Source organism: Dermacentor silvarum, chromosome 4, assembly GCF_013339745.2.
Source record: "Dermacentor silvarum isolate Dsil-2018 chromosome 4, BIME_Dsil_1.4, whole genome shotgun sequence".
Lineage (NCBI taxonomy): Eukaryota > Metazoa > Arthropoda > Arachnida > Ixodida > Ixodidae > Dermacentor > Dermacentor silvarum.
In genome coordinates, this window is record NC_051157.2 from 53,522,210 (window position 1) to 53,540,182 (window position 17,973).

The 17,973-nt window shown below is 47.0% G+C and overlaps 1 protein-coding gene across 1 annotated transcript in view; it reads right to left on the minus strand.

Moving 5' to 3' along the window:
- Window positions 1–17,973, minus strand: part of LOC119448608 (uncharacterized) — a 29,351-nt gene that overhangs the window by 7,536 nt on the left and 3,842 nt on the right. The window contains exons 2-5 of the mRNA XM_037711840.2: window positions 12,119–12,262; window positions 9,879–10,961; window positions 5,985–6,162; window positions 2,501–2,543 (exon numbers count right to left, since the gene is read on the minus strand). Of these exons, the coding sequence (XP_037567768.2) occupies window positions 2,501–2,543; window positions 5,985–6,162; window positions 9,879–10,961; window positions 12,119–12,262 (1,448 nt within the window). The remainder of the gene's footprint in view (window positions 1–2,500; window positions 2,544–5,984; window positions 6,163–9,878; window positions 10,962–12,118; window positions 12,263–17,973) is intronic.

Below are 17,973 nucleotides of genomic sequence, written 5' to 3' on the forward strand. Positions count from 1 at the left end.
CGCCGCTTATCGTCATCGTGAACTGAAATGTAATGGCCGACCGACTGCAATTTTCCGCTCGCGAGTCTTATACAGAGATGTGCGTGCGTCCATGGCGGAAGAATGTTTAACTCGCATGAAAGGCCTCCAGCAGACTATCTTGGCCACGAACTCAGTGCACCGACGGCTGAAGAGATAAGCCGAGTCTGGATGCCTTTTTTTTTTTTTACGCGTAGATATTATATTTTTTGGCTGCGCTCGTAACAAATGGGTGGACTTGACGGGCTACAGCCAATTGTTTAGGCACGCCGCCGTGTTTCCTCGGCGTTTCAAGCGAAGCGGTACTGAAGGGTGGCATGCAAGATAAGAAATCATATTGCATTTAACGATCTCACACACTACATGCAATGACGTTTTAGAAGATTACTGAAGAGCAATATCAAATCAGTTTAGACATGTAAAGAATTGTTTCGAAATTCTATTTTCATTCATCTGGCGGAAAAGGGTCGATTATTACTGAGGAAAAAAAGAAAAACGAGGGAAGAATTTTTATTTTTACTGTGCAACAGTTAATAAGTTAAAAGCTCCCAAACGTGTTTACGTCCGTCCGTCGACACCGTCACGCTGACGCCGGCTGTTGTCGCCATCGATGTTAATGCGTCGTCATAGAGAAAGGAACTGTGTGGTCGTCAGTATACCCCTCGTCATTCTGTTTTGCCATCGCGATAGCGCCAAGAAAAAGAATGCTTCGTCTGCTGCAGACAATCCAAACTGAATGCTCGTGCAAAGTAATTCCTGAACTACCTGAACTGTATTACGCCGTGAAATAATACTTTGATAGCTCTTAATCGGCGTCCAATAGTGGCCTATGACAAATTTAGTTATTTTTCTTCATTTTACTTTGTCAGGTGTGTGCTGCAACTATTTCTGCCTTTCAGAACCGACTTTCACGAACTTTTGCTACTTCGTGCACTAAGAAATTATTGCACTTATAACTGTTCTTCTTTGCCAGCAGCTCAACAATTTCCTTGGTGCTCTGAATCCTGCATTTTTCTTGCGTTCTTACCCCTTTATGAGGGCTTCATTCACTCGCACGCGAAACAGCACAATCGGCGTATAAAAGTGCTGAGGCCTTTCACAGCTCGTTTACCCGTTCGAGGCGCACAGGTGTAATGGCTTTACCGTTTCTCTGAATGTTAGTGTTGTCGTCATGACCACCGTAAAGAGTAACGATGACGCTCTGCAGCACTCGTTCACTCTGTTTGGTTTCGAGTCAATGATAGCGCTCCCGTGACAACACGGAAGCTAGGTCGTTTTATACGCTGTTTAAGCAGTCAGTAATGTGCTATGCTGTTGTTGTCAAAGGTAATGACTTTTTTTGAATAGGGGCACTGACCTTTATGTGCTACCACCAATGTGGAATACGACGGTTCTTTTCCGACGGTTTTACCGCGAAGCTGCCTGGAGACGGCTCGCGGGAAACAACCAGATTATGCTCGTAGTTTCGTAAAAACTGCGAATGTTGAAGAGCAGACCATCTGCCTTAAACCTGTTCCGGTATGTGACTTGCTTATTATAAGCGGCTTCCTCTGAGAAATACATATCGAAACTTATAATTCATTTCGGAAGAAAAACATTTATGATTGAGAGTGAGGAAAGATGAGATTGTGTGTGTGTGTGTGTGTGTGTGTGTGTGTGTGTGTGTGTGTGTGTGTGTGTGTGTGTGTGTGTGTGAGAGGAGAACAAATTGACGTTAAGTAAGAAAATTTCGATTGACTACCATGCTCAGTAGTAAGGGAGTGTGACGATCGGAAAAGAAAATGGGTAAGGCGCGTTAGAGAGTTTGTGCACCTGAACTCCTTATGGTATTCTTCATAACATAAGAAGCCAACAAACAATGACACCAAGGACAACATAGGGGAAATTACTTGTACTTACTAATTGAATGGTATTCGTGTAATTAGTTGCGCATGCCAGCCTGCATGCACAAGTTCCAACGTGTACCACTGCAGATAGGTAACCGGCACATCCTAAAGAGGCCAGCATCTTTCTTAATTCATATAAGAACTCACCATAGTAAATTAATTAGTAGGGTGACAGAAAAATTACATATCAACTACCCCGTCCATCAGTTCTCCTGGTGTTGGTTAGGTAGTTGTTCATATTTTATTTCATTGCAGTATTTGATTGACGTAGAGTCACATGCCGAATAGGGGCATTGGAGCAGTTCGTTTATCGCATTTCACTGCTTTTTAAATAAAGGCTGTACCGACTCAGCATCTATATTGCAAGCCCCCCTTATATCTCATTACAGCTATCGACCACTACAGAAGCCTGATCTCGTCTTCATTTCCACCTAAGCACCTCCTTTATAAAAACAAAAACAAACATGTGTTGTGATAAGAAAGTTCACTCGTCAGCGTTTTTTATGTCCAGTGCAGGCGGAAGGCCTCTTTAGACGATCTCTAGTTACCCCTGTCTTGGGCCAGTTGACTCCACCCTATGCTTGGAGTCAGCTCACGGAAAACTGGAGTAATTGTAGACTGCTGGGAGACGCCGTTGTCCTGCAATTTACATAACAGAAACTTCCTTATTTTAAGATACTCTAAAGTTGACATGTTATCTTTTCCGTCATATTTGAATCAAGTCCAAATTTCTGTTTACCACCACCAGGTGGTGACGTAATTTGTGGGAAAAAAATTGTACAAATGATTTGAGGCAAACTGTTTAAATATGAGTTGTTCTCGCAAAACAAAGGCCGAACTAAGATCCAATGCTATCCTGCAACGAAAGCATGGTTGGCGATAGTAGAAATGAATGTGATGCTGCATACTTCTTTTTTCTCTTTTTTTTCTCTCCTTTCTTTTAAGACCAGCGACTGCATGGGAAAATTTCCTAGGATCTAAAGTGTTGATTTGGGCTATTTGGCTACGATGCATACTGCAAGCAGCGCGAGGATCTAGAGAACAGGAACCATGACAAAAGCACTGCCCGTGTCACGTGCTCCGCTTGCTTGCTTGCCTGCTTTCGTCTACTCTCTGGCGCTGTTCGTGACCCCTATATCAACGATGGGCGTTGTTCACCAATCAGAATTCATGCAGATAGCGGAAAGGATAAAGCTCTGGCGCGTTCTCCCTTACTGCGGCAAGTTCCATGGCTTTGTATCGAACGAGTGCTTGTCTCTGCCGTATGCCCGTTATATTTATCAACGAATATTGTTTCTTCTCAGTCTCTTCTTTCAACAATGAAGCAACGTGTGCGCGTTACCCTGCTACAGGAAAGGTTCACTGCGGCAATAACTTGTCGTTTGTAAGTAAGCACTTGTGTCATCGTGTCGCTTCTGTTGTCCGTGGCTTTGCGCCTGTACATTTTTTTTTTACCATGATTCTACCTTACTTCCGTTTGCTTTGTATCAGAAAGAAGCAGTGCAATTCAAACGCTTTCCGATTTTGTCAAACGCGTGCCCGTGCCTTCGTCTCCAGCACTCGCGCGGTTATCGTCGACACACAGAAGCCATTTGGGCTCATTCGTGGTTTATTGTGGAATCATCACTGCATGTTCACTGGTATTGGGATCGCTCCTGCTGGAGGGCGAGCTGTTGTGAGAGACACCAGAAGATCACAAGAAGTACTCTATTGCCACTTCCGAAGAACTGATAATCTATCATTGTAACGTAAAAATAAAGAAAATCCGGGATGCCCACAGGCCATTGTAGGTTCTAGAAACCCAAACGCAACATATACAGGGTGTTTCAGCGAACACTTTCAAAAATTCTTAAAGGTTGCCTGTGGCAGTTAGTACAATTTTCGTTCATGAGCTGGTCTACTCGAAGAGGCGGACATTACTTGCACAAGAAATTGAAATGCATAATTGAATAATTACCAATAATTCACTAATTAAGTTTTTAACTAATTACCTGATGGCCCATATTGCAATTTACAAATTGTAGCCGTGGAGTTCGCAAGGCGGATTCACTTGGAACGAATTCTCGGGACGACACCAGTTTCCAGATATTAATTATCGAACTTTGCGGAGAAATGCATTGGTGTTCCAGTTAGTTTCTAACATATGGGGCTACAAAGAACCCCTAGAACAAGTTAAGGACTGCACAAAGAGCGAAGGAACGAAACATGTTAGGCCTAACATTAAGAGATGATAAGGGAGCGGTGAGGATCAGAGAGCAAACGGGGATAGCCGATATTCTAATTGACATTAAGAGAAAAAAAATGGAGCTGGTCCGGCCATGTAGTGCGTAGGGTGCATAGCCGGTGGATCATTAGAGTTACAGAATGGGTGCCAAGAGAAGGGAAGCGCAGTCGAGGATGCCAGAAAACTAGGTGGGGTGTTGACATGAAGAAATTTACAGGTGGAAATTGGAATCAGCTAGCGCAGGACAGGGGTAATTGAGATCGCAGGGAGAGGCCTTCCTCCTGCAGTGGACATAAAAAAAAAAATAGGCTGATGATGATGATGATGCTGAATACCTTATGGGTTTTAATTTGGTTCTTTCCTGAAGGGAGTTGTCTAGATGGGTGCTCTTCATGTTGCCTTAGAATGCGGCACGCGTGTCTAGAAGTTCCCGCGAAATCTATCATCATCCATTTCAAGACGTCTCACATTGCATACTTCTCAGTGTTTTAGCGCAGAATCTACATACAAAGAAGCACACAGAGACACGAATGGAACAGGCGCTGTGAGGTATAACGCCTGTTCCGACGGCTGCAAAACACGCCGCTATCCGTGCTGCAATGGTGTTTATTGGTCGCTAATCGTCGCAGTCATGGTCCATCTTTTGTGACTAGAAGACAGCTCTCCAGCGCTCTGTGGTCCCCGTTCGCGCACCTAAGGCGCAGCTAGTCGCAGACATCAGACTACGTCCCCACCACACATTCGACAACGGGCACATCATCATCTATCAGTGGACACAGGGTATACTGCGGAATTTCTCCACGCTAACGACAGTTCGGATGATGCTGCCCGATAGGTCCACGACGGTGTCCACTGTATACCAATACAGCTGTAGAGAACAGATGCAGCCACAAGACTTCGCTCACTCGCGCGCGAGCTTATACGCTGACACAGTGAAACTCCAGTGAATTTATATACCAACGCACGCCTCCACAGATTGTATCCACGTCTGCAAACTCTGTGTTCCGCAAGATACCACGAGCGGAAGTTGCCCTTCTGTGCTGCGTGTGGCTCGACGTAGCATTCACGAACGCCTAATTCTTCCGCATTGGAATGGCCGACAGCCCTGCTTGTGGCAACTGCGGCTTCGGGGAGACAATCAAGCACCTCCTCTGTCACTCTCCCCATCGCAGTGTGCAAAGAAAAGTTCTCTCGACCGCGCATGACAAACGGGACAATCGTCCCTTGACGGAGGAAAAGGTCCAAGCACGCTAATCCGGCCCGGCTTCAGCACTTGAGGCTTTAAATGCGCTGCTTAGATACTTAAGGACTTGGGAATTGTGCGACCGACTGCAGCGTGTCGCATCGCGTTATTGTGTAAATTTAAAAAAACAATTTTTGTTCCCTTACCCTTTCACCAGCACAGGGTAGCTAGCTGATACTTACACGCGTGTTAACCTCCCTGTCTTTCCCTCTCCTTGTTCTCCTCCTTCGACTGTTCGTATAACTGGAAAAGGCGGATGACGAGGCTCGGCGATAACAAGAGGACTAGAGGTTGTTCGGGGGACGCCAGGACACACCCTAAGCCTTCTTTTCAATAAACGTTGCAGTCTCTTCTCCGAAGTATACTGGACAGAACATGGATAATGGAGGCCGGATACGCGATTTTTTCTTTTATCAATGCATTGTGAGCTTGCAATAGTGATGCGACTGATCCTCCCAGGCTTGATTCTCTAAATTCATGTGCTGGTGCAGTCCGGAACCAGCACTTCGTTAATATTCCTTTCCAAATGCCACGCCGTCGCGAATAGGGATCATCTCACAAGCACATAATGCCCGAAGTTGTAGTTCTTTCTTTGGACCGGTACTTTTCTCACGACGTAGAGATGCGGCCATTAAGTTTTGGGCGGATTCTCGACGAGTGGCCGTCTTTTGTCGTCGATGGGCACCGTTCTCTCATGCGATAATACAACCACAGCAGAGACACGCACATCGTCACTCCCCCGATGAGGATGAATAAGCCAGCGTAGTCCCCGTGAGTATCTCTGAAGAATCCTGCGAATAGAAAGCGGAAGCGAAAAATAACACTCATAAGTCAGCGGGAAAGGCGACTGCGACTAGGGTTGCCAACCATCTCGAATTTAGTGGGTTGGTCTCGACTTTCGAGTGAATGCCCTGTGTCCCGACTTGGCCCAGTTGGGAAGGCCCAATGTTCCGACTTCTGCTTTTTTTTTCACTATAGATAATAATAAACAGACCAGATTTTCTTTTTATGATACCTCACAGCGCCTTCGCACATTAATTCTTTGTGTTCTGTTGCAATGTCATAAGCAGAAAGGCTGTTTTGTTTTCGTTCTTGTTAAGGTTCTGTTATAGGACCTATCTGTTCACAATGCGTCTATACGTATCGGTAGCTGTTTTTGCCAGACAACTACACTGCACCTGTCTTGTTGTAAATGGCGATACGGTAGGACAATGTTTTTTAACACGAAAGTGTTTTATGCCGGGGTCCACCAAGACTTCACTGACGTATTTCCGTCACGGAAATACGTCATAGAACATAATACAAAGAAAGAAACCAGAAGAAAAAGTTCCACAAATATGCAAAATTTGGAAATCGAACCCACGACCTCTCGGTCCGCGACGATAGATCGCCGAGCGTTTAACCCATTGCGCCACAAACGCATTTGCAGAGAGCTACACAGACGCGCCTTATATATCTAACCAATGCCTCCTAAAAAAACTATGCCTGGGACGTGAGCCGGAGACGCGGCGCCCTACCATTTCCGTTTTCCTCCTCTCCACATAGTACAACCCCTAGAGCCTCTCGCGGCGAACGCTTGCAACACACCTGCGGCGGCGGCGGCAGCGCGTCGCCGTGCCATGGTAACTCGAGCAGACGACGCACGCCCGCCCTTGCCTACCGTGGCCTTTGCTTCACCAGACGACATTCATGCTACATATTGTCGCGTTGAAGTGACGGTCTTTGTCAGTTGGCAAAGAGAGGAGGTGAACTGGGATAACAGTAGCCTTTATTTGGACGAATTTGTGCCCATAAGCGAGCTTCTGGCGAAACTATTCGGCAGCGGCGAACACAGCATGCACGGTTGACCGTCGGCAGAAAGAATGCCAGCGTTCTTCAAACGCATCTCCAACGCGCTAGCGACGTGGCGCTGTACACGAGTTAAAGACGAGTTAAATTTTGAGCGTAGCTCTCTTCGCCACGCATTTTTTTTTTACCACGATTTTACCAATCTTGACAAAATTTTCACTCTTCTTCGAAAATCCGCCAAGTGACTGTAATGCTCAAAACTTCAAAACTCATTACACGGCATTGTCGAAAGACGGTCGAAAAAAGCTTATAAAAAAGCTAGGACTTGGACTCGGCCGGCATCTTCTGCCGGACGGCCGAGAGCTGGTCTTCCTTCGAAGAAAAATTTTGTCACGCAGCAGGCGCGCGCTCTACGCCGCACCTCAAATGCACGCCACGAGCGCGCAAGCAACCGCCTGCACAACGCGTACTTACAGTGATTCTGGCCACTGTAGCGTACTTTCTGTACCGTAGTCAGCTGCGCCGACACAGCGTTGCCGACAGCGTCACTCCGGCAGTACAGTTGCTAGCGCCAACACGCGGCGCTCGCTCGCAACGCACGGCAGCGTACCTCCAATGGCAAAGCAAGCGACGTCCCAGGCATTGTTTTTTTAGGAGGCATTGATCTAACACTCCTCCGTGTACCCGCGCTCTTGCTCGGGGCGGTGCCGCCGCCTACGAGCAGAAAAGAGAAGTACTGCATTATGACACTAACGCGCACCGACAGTGAACGCTTCGGTGGTCTCAGCACTACGACGCCTCGATGCCAGCATTCGAAGGGACGCTGGCATCAAGAAGCACTACCAACGCCACCTAGGTGGCGTTCACCGTACTCAGCACAGCGGAGCGTGGCCTCCGCAATTAGCTCTGAAAATGTTTCTGAAGTTGATCGCGGAGGCTGCAATTACGACGCGCTGTACGCGCTGATTTGACTCGGTCACGATTCAGTTACGTGCTTTGTCTTGCGCGTTGTATTAGTGTGTCAGTTACGTGCTTCGTCTTTCGCGTTGTGCTAGCGTGTGCAGCGTAGTGCAGCTTCCATATGCACGACGGTTGCTCATGGTCATCGACGTTGGTAGTCGTGGACTCGTGATGGAGGAGACGTGCCACCAGGCGTCAGCGTGGGTGCATCAACGCCTAAGGGCGCTTTAGCCACAAAACACCAATAGACATTATATATCAATGTGCAATAAACATTACACTACTTCTGTGAAGACACGTTTCACTTTCGTGTTCTATACCGATTCCTATATAAGAGGGATCAACCACATTTTTTCAACTTTGTTGCACATACAGACAGGCGGCTCCTGGCACTGACAGGTCCCCCTTCCCCCCCCCCCCCCCACACACACACATACTTTTCTTCCCCCCTCCCCGCCGTGCCGGCTTCGTCCACTCGAGAGTTGGCAACCCTAATTACGATGGGTGAAGACAAAGACAGGATGTAGGAGCGAGAATGTATACAAGATCATTACAATTAGGGGGAGACGAGCGCTATATTCACACCTTTTAGTGCAGACATGTGCAATGCCAATACCAAAAGAAGGGGGAATGTCTCGGAAGGCAGATGCCAATTCACATAAAGTACTAAATATGAGTTCCCTCGGCGACTTGTTGCCAAGACACTACGGTCCAGTTCTTATCCATGTGGCGCAGACATACGTAAATGAACGAATGAATAAATAAACTTTTATTTCTCTTTTTACGAAAGGGGATGGGCCGGGGGGGGGGGGGGGGAGGGGGAGGTCTGTGTGCTCTAGTCCCAGCAGGCATCCATCACCACCTTATGTGGCTAGACGTCCGTCCACCAGTCGTGTTAGGACTCCACTACCTCCTCAGCCCACCTCAGGACTCGGTCCTTTAGGGTGGGATCGGAGCTGCGCAGGGCAGTCTTCCACAGCTCCTCGCTACTAATTAATGGTTTAAGGGCGTGGAGGGCGGGGGGGGGGGTATTTGATAGGGCATTCTCTTTCTCTCTCTCTCTCTCTCTCTCTCTCTGTATCTCTATCTCTCTCTTTCTTTCTCTCTCACTTTCTCTCTTCCTTTCTTTCTCTCTTTCTTTTTTGTCCCTGGTATGTGCCATTGAGCTGGGACCCTTTCCGCACTATCACCAGGATCGGCCCACTTTTCAGCGTGACACCACCACCACCTCCGACACTTGTGAGCCTATAAAGCTTCGCCTAAAAAGTTACAGTGACGTTTCACCTCATGAACGCGGGTTACGCGCAAGCTTATGAACGCCGCAAACATGCACAGCGAGCACCGCGGCGTTGACGTAGCACAAACGGAAAGGGCGCGAACGCGATGGCGGACGCTACGATATCTCGACGGTGCGATGCCTGGTGTACCACAGGGAAAGCGCATATTGCTACACACGCAAAGAAGAGACGTCATGAACATGCACAGCGATCCTCTTCTCCACCTCCAGGCGCCTTCCTCTCCCGGCGCTTGCTTCCCTCGCGACGACAAACATAATTTCGCCGATTTCACAGACGGGCCATCTACGCTTGCGCGTAAACATGTCGAACATCGAGTACATACAGAGATTGGCAATGTTATGGTGAATGTTGCATATGCGAGTGCGACATCTTGTCCGCATTTTTGTGTTATTCCTCCCAAAACATGGAACGTTATCTAGCCTATATAATGCTCAGTCACCAAAGAGATTGCTTTCGCTCACCTATCACCAACGGCCTTGCGAGTCCCACAAGTCCGGCGACTGCATTGGCACTTCCGAAGCAGACGCCGACCTTGTCGATGCCCACCAACTCCATGAAGAGCACCACTATAAGTATTATCGTTGACCCGTTGCACCATCCAAATAAGAGTGACAGAGCCACCTGGCTTGGATACGAGCTACACAGCGGCATCAGGCAGAGCGATGCACCCCAAAGTGCCAGGTGAGACCCCATCATGGTGCTCTTTCGCAGGTACTTTCTGTCCGTAATCAAACCAGAGCCGAGCCGAGCCAGCAGGTCGGCCACCGCGTAGACTGATATCAGGTACACCCCGTTCCACGCAGATATCCCACGGTCTACTCCAAAGTCGACTACGACAGTATTATACATAGTCATGTTAAAGTGTATGGCGGAGAACGAAAAGGCGATGAGATAATATTCAGGTAACAAGAGAAAAGAGAGAAAATGTTCTCTTTTGGCACTTCTAGGTCCTCCGTTCAAAGGTTCTTGAACTCCGTTCTTTGCGACTAGCTCTGGCACAGCGTGCTTCTCCACCGGATAGTAAACGTCCCTTTTCGAATCGTTGACATCGGTTGAAACAGTGCTACCAAGCTTTGTTTCTTTCCTCTTAGGCTGATTGCCATCGAGGTCGTATCCTTCAGTTGTCAAGAGATGTACCTTCTGGAAACCTTGATCGGGATTACCGTTGCATCCACAAAGATTTGCGTCATCGTGTGGGTGTGGACTATAAGAACACCGTCCCACCAATTCGCCGCCATTTTTGTGGATAATATCTCTTACATCCAAATCGTGGGTTGAGGCCCCAGTTTTGTCTCGTTCCGGTTGAGCCACCGGTGGAGTGCGTTGCAGCAAAGCACCAGCCATCGCGTTGAGCATGACAGCTCCAACAATCAAGAATGTGCCTTGGATTCCGTATTTATCCTCCAGTGCCTTCATCACCGGAGGGAATACAAGTCCTCCAACTGTGAAGCCCGCGTTGGCGATGCCGGAGGCCGCTGCGCGGTACTTGAGAAAGTGTTCGTTTACCACGACGCTGAAGAGGCTCAGCAAACCGATACTGGTGCCTGCATTAAAATGAAGAAATGAATCAAAGGAAAGGTCATAGCATTAAATTTGTAAAGATGTACAGTCGGAAGCAAAAGTCTGAGGACCAGAGGTACCGCAAAATATTTTTTTTCTTCGCAGCCTAGACATAAAGGCTGTAATCAAGTGGTACTTGATTGTTTGGTACTTAGTGGTACTTGAGTGGTAGTCGTGGGCCTGTTTAACCATGCAGCGTCATGTATTAAAACAATTTCCCGTTGCACGGTTGTGCTAGAATAATTTTTGCTGATGCAGTGGTCTCTAAACGTTTGCTCTCGACTGTACGTATACTACTGCAGGTAAATGTTTACGATTTCATTTCATGTCATTTCATTTATTGCGCCTTAAGGGCTCGATGGCATTACATACATTCGAAGTTAAGCGCGCTGTTCGTGCATGCGGCCAGCAAAACACAGCATAGACATCACTATTTCGATCACATGCACGAGCGCAGCGTGCTGCAAATCTAGGCTCATATTCGCAAATCACGCAGCTCGCTATCATGAACGGGGATCTACCGAACGCTGCCGATCAAAAAAATGCTCTTACGTATAAGGGAAGTTTTGTGAGCGCAGACCCCGAATTTCAGAATGCGTGCCTTGGCTGCCGTAACATTAAGCTCTTTCGCAGACTCTACGACCCTCATAATATTTGACGCAGATAGCACGCGCATTGCATTCTTATCTTTCTTATTCCGTGTTGTTGCTATTATTATTATTATTATTATTATTATTATTATTATTAGTAGTAGTAGTAGTAGTAGTAGTAGTAGTAGTAGTAGTAGTAGTAGTAGTAGTAGTAGTAGTAGTAGTAGTAGTAGTAGTAGTAGTAGTATTCATGTAAACGTATATAACCACTACAAACACAAAAAGAGACGCGATCTAGCAATTGTCTCAAGGGAGAACACCCCCTTTCAACGCGATCCCTTCAGTACACCTTTTCTGACATCATCCCCCCCCCCCCCCTCCTTTCTTTTTCTGTTTTTCCTTAGCTGGTTTTGTTATGTAGAAACAGTTGACAGATGGTTCCCCTAAAGGACAGCTGGTTTCTTTGAGCCTGTGCATTCCAGCATTGTCACGAATGACCAAGGACACAGGGCATCTGTGTGACGAGTACCCAGAATTAAGAAAATACCCACCATGGACGAAGCCAAGGAAGACGTCCAGAAAAACCATGGAGGGCGCAAAGAAGCAGGCGCATATGGCGAGCGAACCGCCGAGGCAACCGACCACGGACAGCTTCCATATCGGTATGTACCTGGCCAGGACTCCGGCAATGGGACCTGCGATATAAAGGCTGTGGAACAGAGCGTGGTGCAGGCCTGCCCATAGAAAAATGCTTTCCCCAAAGTTACACTGCCGTCACAGGTAATGCAAGCAGAGCTTTCAACACGAACTGTCACTTGCCTTCCATGCATAGCATACATGAGGTTGCAGTGCAGCCAAGCAATTCTTAACAAATAAATCTCGGGAAAGATTTACAATAAGCAAAAAAAAAAATGTGACAAGGGTGTTTGTCGTAGTAGGGAGGACCTCGTGCGTAAGCCAACCTTCTGTTGCTCTACATGATGCAGAATATGCCCGGTGTTTCCTTTTTTATATGCTATACAGAATTTTAAACAACTGCCTGTGGCAGATAACACAATTATAATCTTTGAACTTGATAGCCCGAAGCGGCGTACATTACTTGCACAATAAATCGAAATGCATAATTGACTAATTAACAAAAACACCAATTAAGATTTTACGTAATTACTTTGCGACACATATTGCAATTTCCGAATTGTAGCGGGTGAGTTCACAAGGAATACCCAGTTGAAACAAATTATGAAGATTGCACCGTTTTCGAGATATGCGCCCTCAAACTTGCGAGGAAAACGCACTGTTGTTCAATTTACTTTTCTAACACAACGCCGTTTTATGCATTGAAGCAAGAAAGTAATTGGACCGCCAATGTATTTCGTCGCAAACTTTAAGGAATTGAAATTTGTAAACTCGGATCATTCTGAGTATTCGTTCCAAGTGCATGGATACGCCTTGCGAACTCACCAGCTACAATTCGTAAATTGCAATATTTGTCGTAAAGTTCTTCTTTCTTCTTTATAGGGTGTTACGTGCCAAAACCAGTTCTGATTATGAGGCACGCCGTAGTGGAGGGCTCCGGATTAATTTTTATCACCTGGGGTTCTTTAACGTGCACTACAACGCAAGCACACGGGCGTTTTTGCATTTCGCCTCCATCGAAATGCGGCCGCCGCTTGTCGTAAAGTGATTAGTTGAAAACTTCATTTGTGAAATTTTGTTAATTAATTGATTATGCATTTCGATTTGTCGCGCAAGTTATGTCCACCTCTTAGAGTAATCTAGCTCTATGACTAGAATTGTGCTATTTACGACAGACGACTTTTAAAAACTTGGAGTACGCTTAAGCTTCGCTTTTAAGAGTGGAACGCGATAGCATTCGAAGATCCCTGACTGCTTCTCACGCTTCCCGGCAACTGCAGCTTATGTAACCGTAATGTTTACCTGCAAACGCTGGCGGCGAACGCTATGCACGAAGGCGAGCTTTCTGCAAACAACCGTGCGGGGGCCGCTTGTTTGTGTGTGAGGTTTGTGTTTGAGTTCCCGCGTAACAGAATTACATTTTCTCGTATATTAGAACTTACAATCCGACGCTATCATGTCTGTAGGCTGTGTGTAAGTCGTGCTTTATGAATTTTCTGACGAATTTTACTTTGAGAAATTCAATTAGTTCAGCAACGCCTAAGCGCCACGTGGAGGGCTTGCGTCGTTCGGGATGCGTGGTTCGGGATGACTTTTCCGTGACGGACAACGCCGTCGAAACCGGATTTTCTGCGACACGGGGCCCTTCACGCTATCGCGTTAATATTCTGTATGATCTAGAAAAGGAAAATTGCCCAGTATACATTTGGGCGGAAATGTGAAATGTAGTTGTACCGCCTTCCGCTCATTCACGTGTGTCCGTTTTGCTGTTTCTCGCCTCTAGTGCGGGTATAGGCTTTGCTTCTTTTTAGTTTTATGTTGTCCCTACTCTCATGTCACTATTTTCCGCATGTGCCGCCGGCAAGGTATATAAAGCGCGTTTCTCAAAACAAAAACAAACAAAAAAAAAACATTTGAGTTGGGTGAGTTGGTATAGGCTTCCATTTTGCAATCACAACGAACACAAAGAAAACATATAGCAGGCTCGAGCCTGCTATATGTGTTCTTTGTGTTCGTTGTGATTGCAAAATGGAAGCCTATACCAACTCACCCAACTTACAGTTCTATTAAGCGAAATGCATAAGAGAATCCGAGGGACTCTCTTTCTTTTTTTTTTTTTTTTGCACCCTTACGAAGGAAACAGACAGCGGAGTCAGAGAAAGCATGTGTGAAATTATTTGTCATGTTAAATTGAAATGTAGAAATAAGGAGAAAAAGGAATTTGAAAGTGGACAAAAAGATGCACTCGACGCAGTGAGAGCCGAAGCCATACATCCCGCGCATTATGTATATGTGCGGTGCTTTACCCCATTAAGCTACCGTGGCCGGCGGTCCACCCGTCAACCTTCTTTTATTGATGTATGTGTGCGAGATTAGCCCTGGGAGCCCTGGGAGTAACAAGTCTTATTTCATACGCCCGACTAGGCGATTGAACGCGTGCTGTTGTTGAAGGATGTTTATTGAAACACTTATCCACTCTTGTCGGAGGACATCATTCACGTGGAGAAAAAAAAAAAGAAGTGATCGTACGTGTGTATGAAGGCTCCTTACTTGACGATTGTTTGACGATTATGATGATGATGATGTTTTATTGGCATCCCTTTGAAACGGGCGGTGACAAATTTTTACCTAATCTGCTTGAGTTACTCAGGTACGCTATACAGGCTTTTCATTCTAGCATTTTTGTATGCATCTCCTTAATTTTTCTCTTCCTCAAAACTTCTCTATTTACGTTGTACCGCTACCTACACCTGTAAAGGATCTGGTCGTATGAATCTCTTCCCTTCTTTTTTTCCACAAATACTCTAAACTTCTCTTCCTTGTCTCGACTGCTGACCGGTTGATGCTTTCGTCAACATTAAATCCAAGCGCTCCTGGAGCGTGTAGGCTACCTATGGGGATACCTATAGTGACACGTGACTTGGGAGTGTCAGCCAGCGCCACTCACGGCCATGACGGCGGCTGTGGAACATCCCTATAAACCGCACACGTCACGTATACTACGTGAACGTATGAACAGGCAAGCTGGCCAATAAAACCTTTTATGCTGCCTCATGGCATCAAGACAACCAAAGTCGAGGTCCTCACTATGCGATGAACGAGAAAGGAAACCGAGAGCCTCGGGTCCCCTTACGTTTTATTAAGCATATTTCTGATGTTTTCATATACGCCTCATTACGAAAAAAAAATAAAAATCAAATGCATAAATAGCGTTAGATTATTTGCAGCGACCTGAAGGCCTCAGTTTAAAACTGCTTTCAGAAAGGCCAGAAGTTGAATGCCCACCAACTTGGTTCGCCTTCCCTGAAATCACTGTTCCCGGGTCGCGCGTTAATCCCTTTCCTACTTGGTCGGGAATTCTGGGAAATATGGCGCCTTGGCGTCCCCTTTCCAGAAAAACGTCAACTTCGAGCACTGCCGGCCGCTGTTGGCCTAGCTACGTGCTGCTGGCAATAATCCTCTTTTCGAGCGCCTAGAGCTGACTTTCAGTCAGTCTCTGCAGCCGGTGCGAAAAAAAAAAAAAAAAAGAAACCATCTGACTTAGGCCAATCAACGGACCAAGCGCGGGGCTCGTTTACCGAAGTTGTTGGGAGCGTGAGGAAGGGAGACAGTTATGTCCAGGAATGGGATTCTTGTCTATATGGTTATTTTTTTGCGAACGTTAAAAACGTACACAAAACAACGCCCATACAACACATCAATCATGTGCGCGCCTCGAAATGAATACGGGATGCGCATCACTATTGCATTGTGCGTGTGTGCGTGCGTGCGCGCGTGCGTGCGTGCGTGTGTGTGTGCGTGTGTGTGTGTGTGTGTGTGTGTGTGTGCGTGCGTGCGTGCGTGCGTGCGTGCGTGTGTGTGTGTGTGTGTGTGCGTGCGTGCGTGCGTGCGTGCGTGCGTGTGTGTGTGTGTGTGTGTGTGTGTGTGTGCGTGCGTGCGTGCGTGCGTGCGTGCGTGTGTGTGTGTGTGTGTGTGTGTGTGTGTGTGTGTGTGTGTGTGTGTGTGTGTGTGTGTGTGTGTGTGTGTGTGTGTGTGTGTGTGTGTGTGTGTGTGTGTGTGTGTGTGTGTGTGTGTGTGTGACGCTAATGCTTGTCAAGGCACTCGCATATCCACAAGCCTAATGAGAACTGGCAGCTTTGTTCATGAAGGTGTTCACGCAGCTTCGAGTGCGCGTGTGTTCGTGCTGTGTTTGTCGCCCCAACCATTGCCTAAGCAACCATTGCCTAAAGCCTGCGGCCCGCTTACTGCCATTAACCACTAAAGATAGTAGCGATTAAAAAAAGCAGCGTCTCCGTCTTACTCTCTCTCTCTCTCTCTCTAAAAGAAAGAGAAAGAGTGCGACAAGTGGAAGAACAAAGGGAAACACAACGCCCGCGTTGTCTGATTCTTTCGCCCTCTGTTCCCTTCACGCTGTTTCGTTTTCGACGACGTTAACCTACCAATTCGCCCAGCTCGTCGTTTTGAGACACTGCTTGTCGTAAAACACAAATGGTCTGAGCACAAACGAAGCAGCAGAATACACAATGGAACAGTTCTACGTTGTGACAGACAACTGCAAACATCAATCTCTTTGTTTTAAAGTACTTGCTCGGTCATAGTTCGTAGCTAACATCTGTGAAAAATAGTGGTGTATCCATTCCAGTGCTCGATTCCAGGGTCAATTATCATGTTGCACAGAATATTTAAAAAACGAGGGCAGCTTGCACTAGTGGTGCAAGGCTGAAGAACCAGCGTAGCTGGGGGTCGACCACGGTTGACGAAGTTTTGTTAAGTTTTTGCTATGTACGCGTATTACTGTGCTATGCCGCTATTTTACCGAGTTTTGCTATGTATTGCTATGCTATGCTAAGATTTTAACGAAGTTTTGCTATGTAATGCTATGTTATGTCATGATTATTTTTAGGTGGCGCAAACGATGTGCTCGGCGCAGAGACACTAGGCAACGCGCCGCAGGGACGTCATGGCTTTTTTTTTCTCCGCCTACACGGCTGTGGGAGCTTGGCGATGTACGAGAAGTGGCGGTGCAGCGTGGCGCGGCCGGGCGCAGACATGCCAGGTGGTTGCTAGGCGACGAATAGTGACGTCAGCGCTAGGCGCAGCGCGAAGCGGCTAGGGGAAGCGATGCGGAAGTCTGAGCGGTGACGTCAAGACACCTGTGCGAAGCTCCTCGAAGCCAGGCGCAGCCTCGCCAAATGGTTGCTAGGCAACGCAGTGACGTCATAGCTCGGCGGAGTTTCTGCGAACGATTTGTAGCCGAACCTCGAGCTTAAACAGCTACGCTGTTAAAAAGGAACGAAAAAAAAGCTACAGAAATTCTGATAATTGTTTACTATTAAGTAAACATTGTATGGCTCGGCTGGGACTTCGCTTTTGCTTACTTTTGCTTACTTCCTTTTCCTAGCTTATGCGCGTATGCCCATAGCCACTCCAGTGGCAAAAAATGCTTCGGCTTTAGTAGACAATTGTCAGATTTTCTCTCCACATCCGGCCCCTGCAAAGCGATCGTACCAATGGAGCTGGAACGCCGGGCATGAGCGTTCCTCGACGCAATAGAGCGGCCGAAAGGTAACACACCAGCGGCCGCAGTAGTGGGTGAGGTGTTCCGTGAGGGGTGAGTGCATCGCCGCGATGCGATGTTACCCTCGCTGTCGCTCTCGTAAGCCTGTGTTTGCTATGCACGCGTTCCTTGACCTCGAAAGCTCTCACCTGCGTTCTAACTGTGCCTCGTTTTAAAGGCCCAATGAAAACGCACCAAGCGCCTCGACGCGCT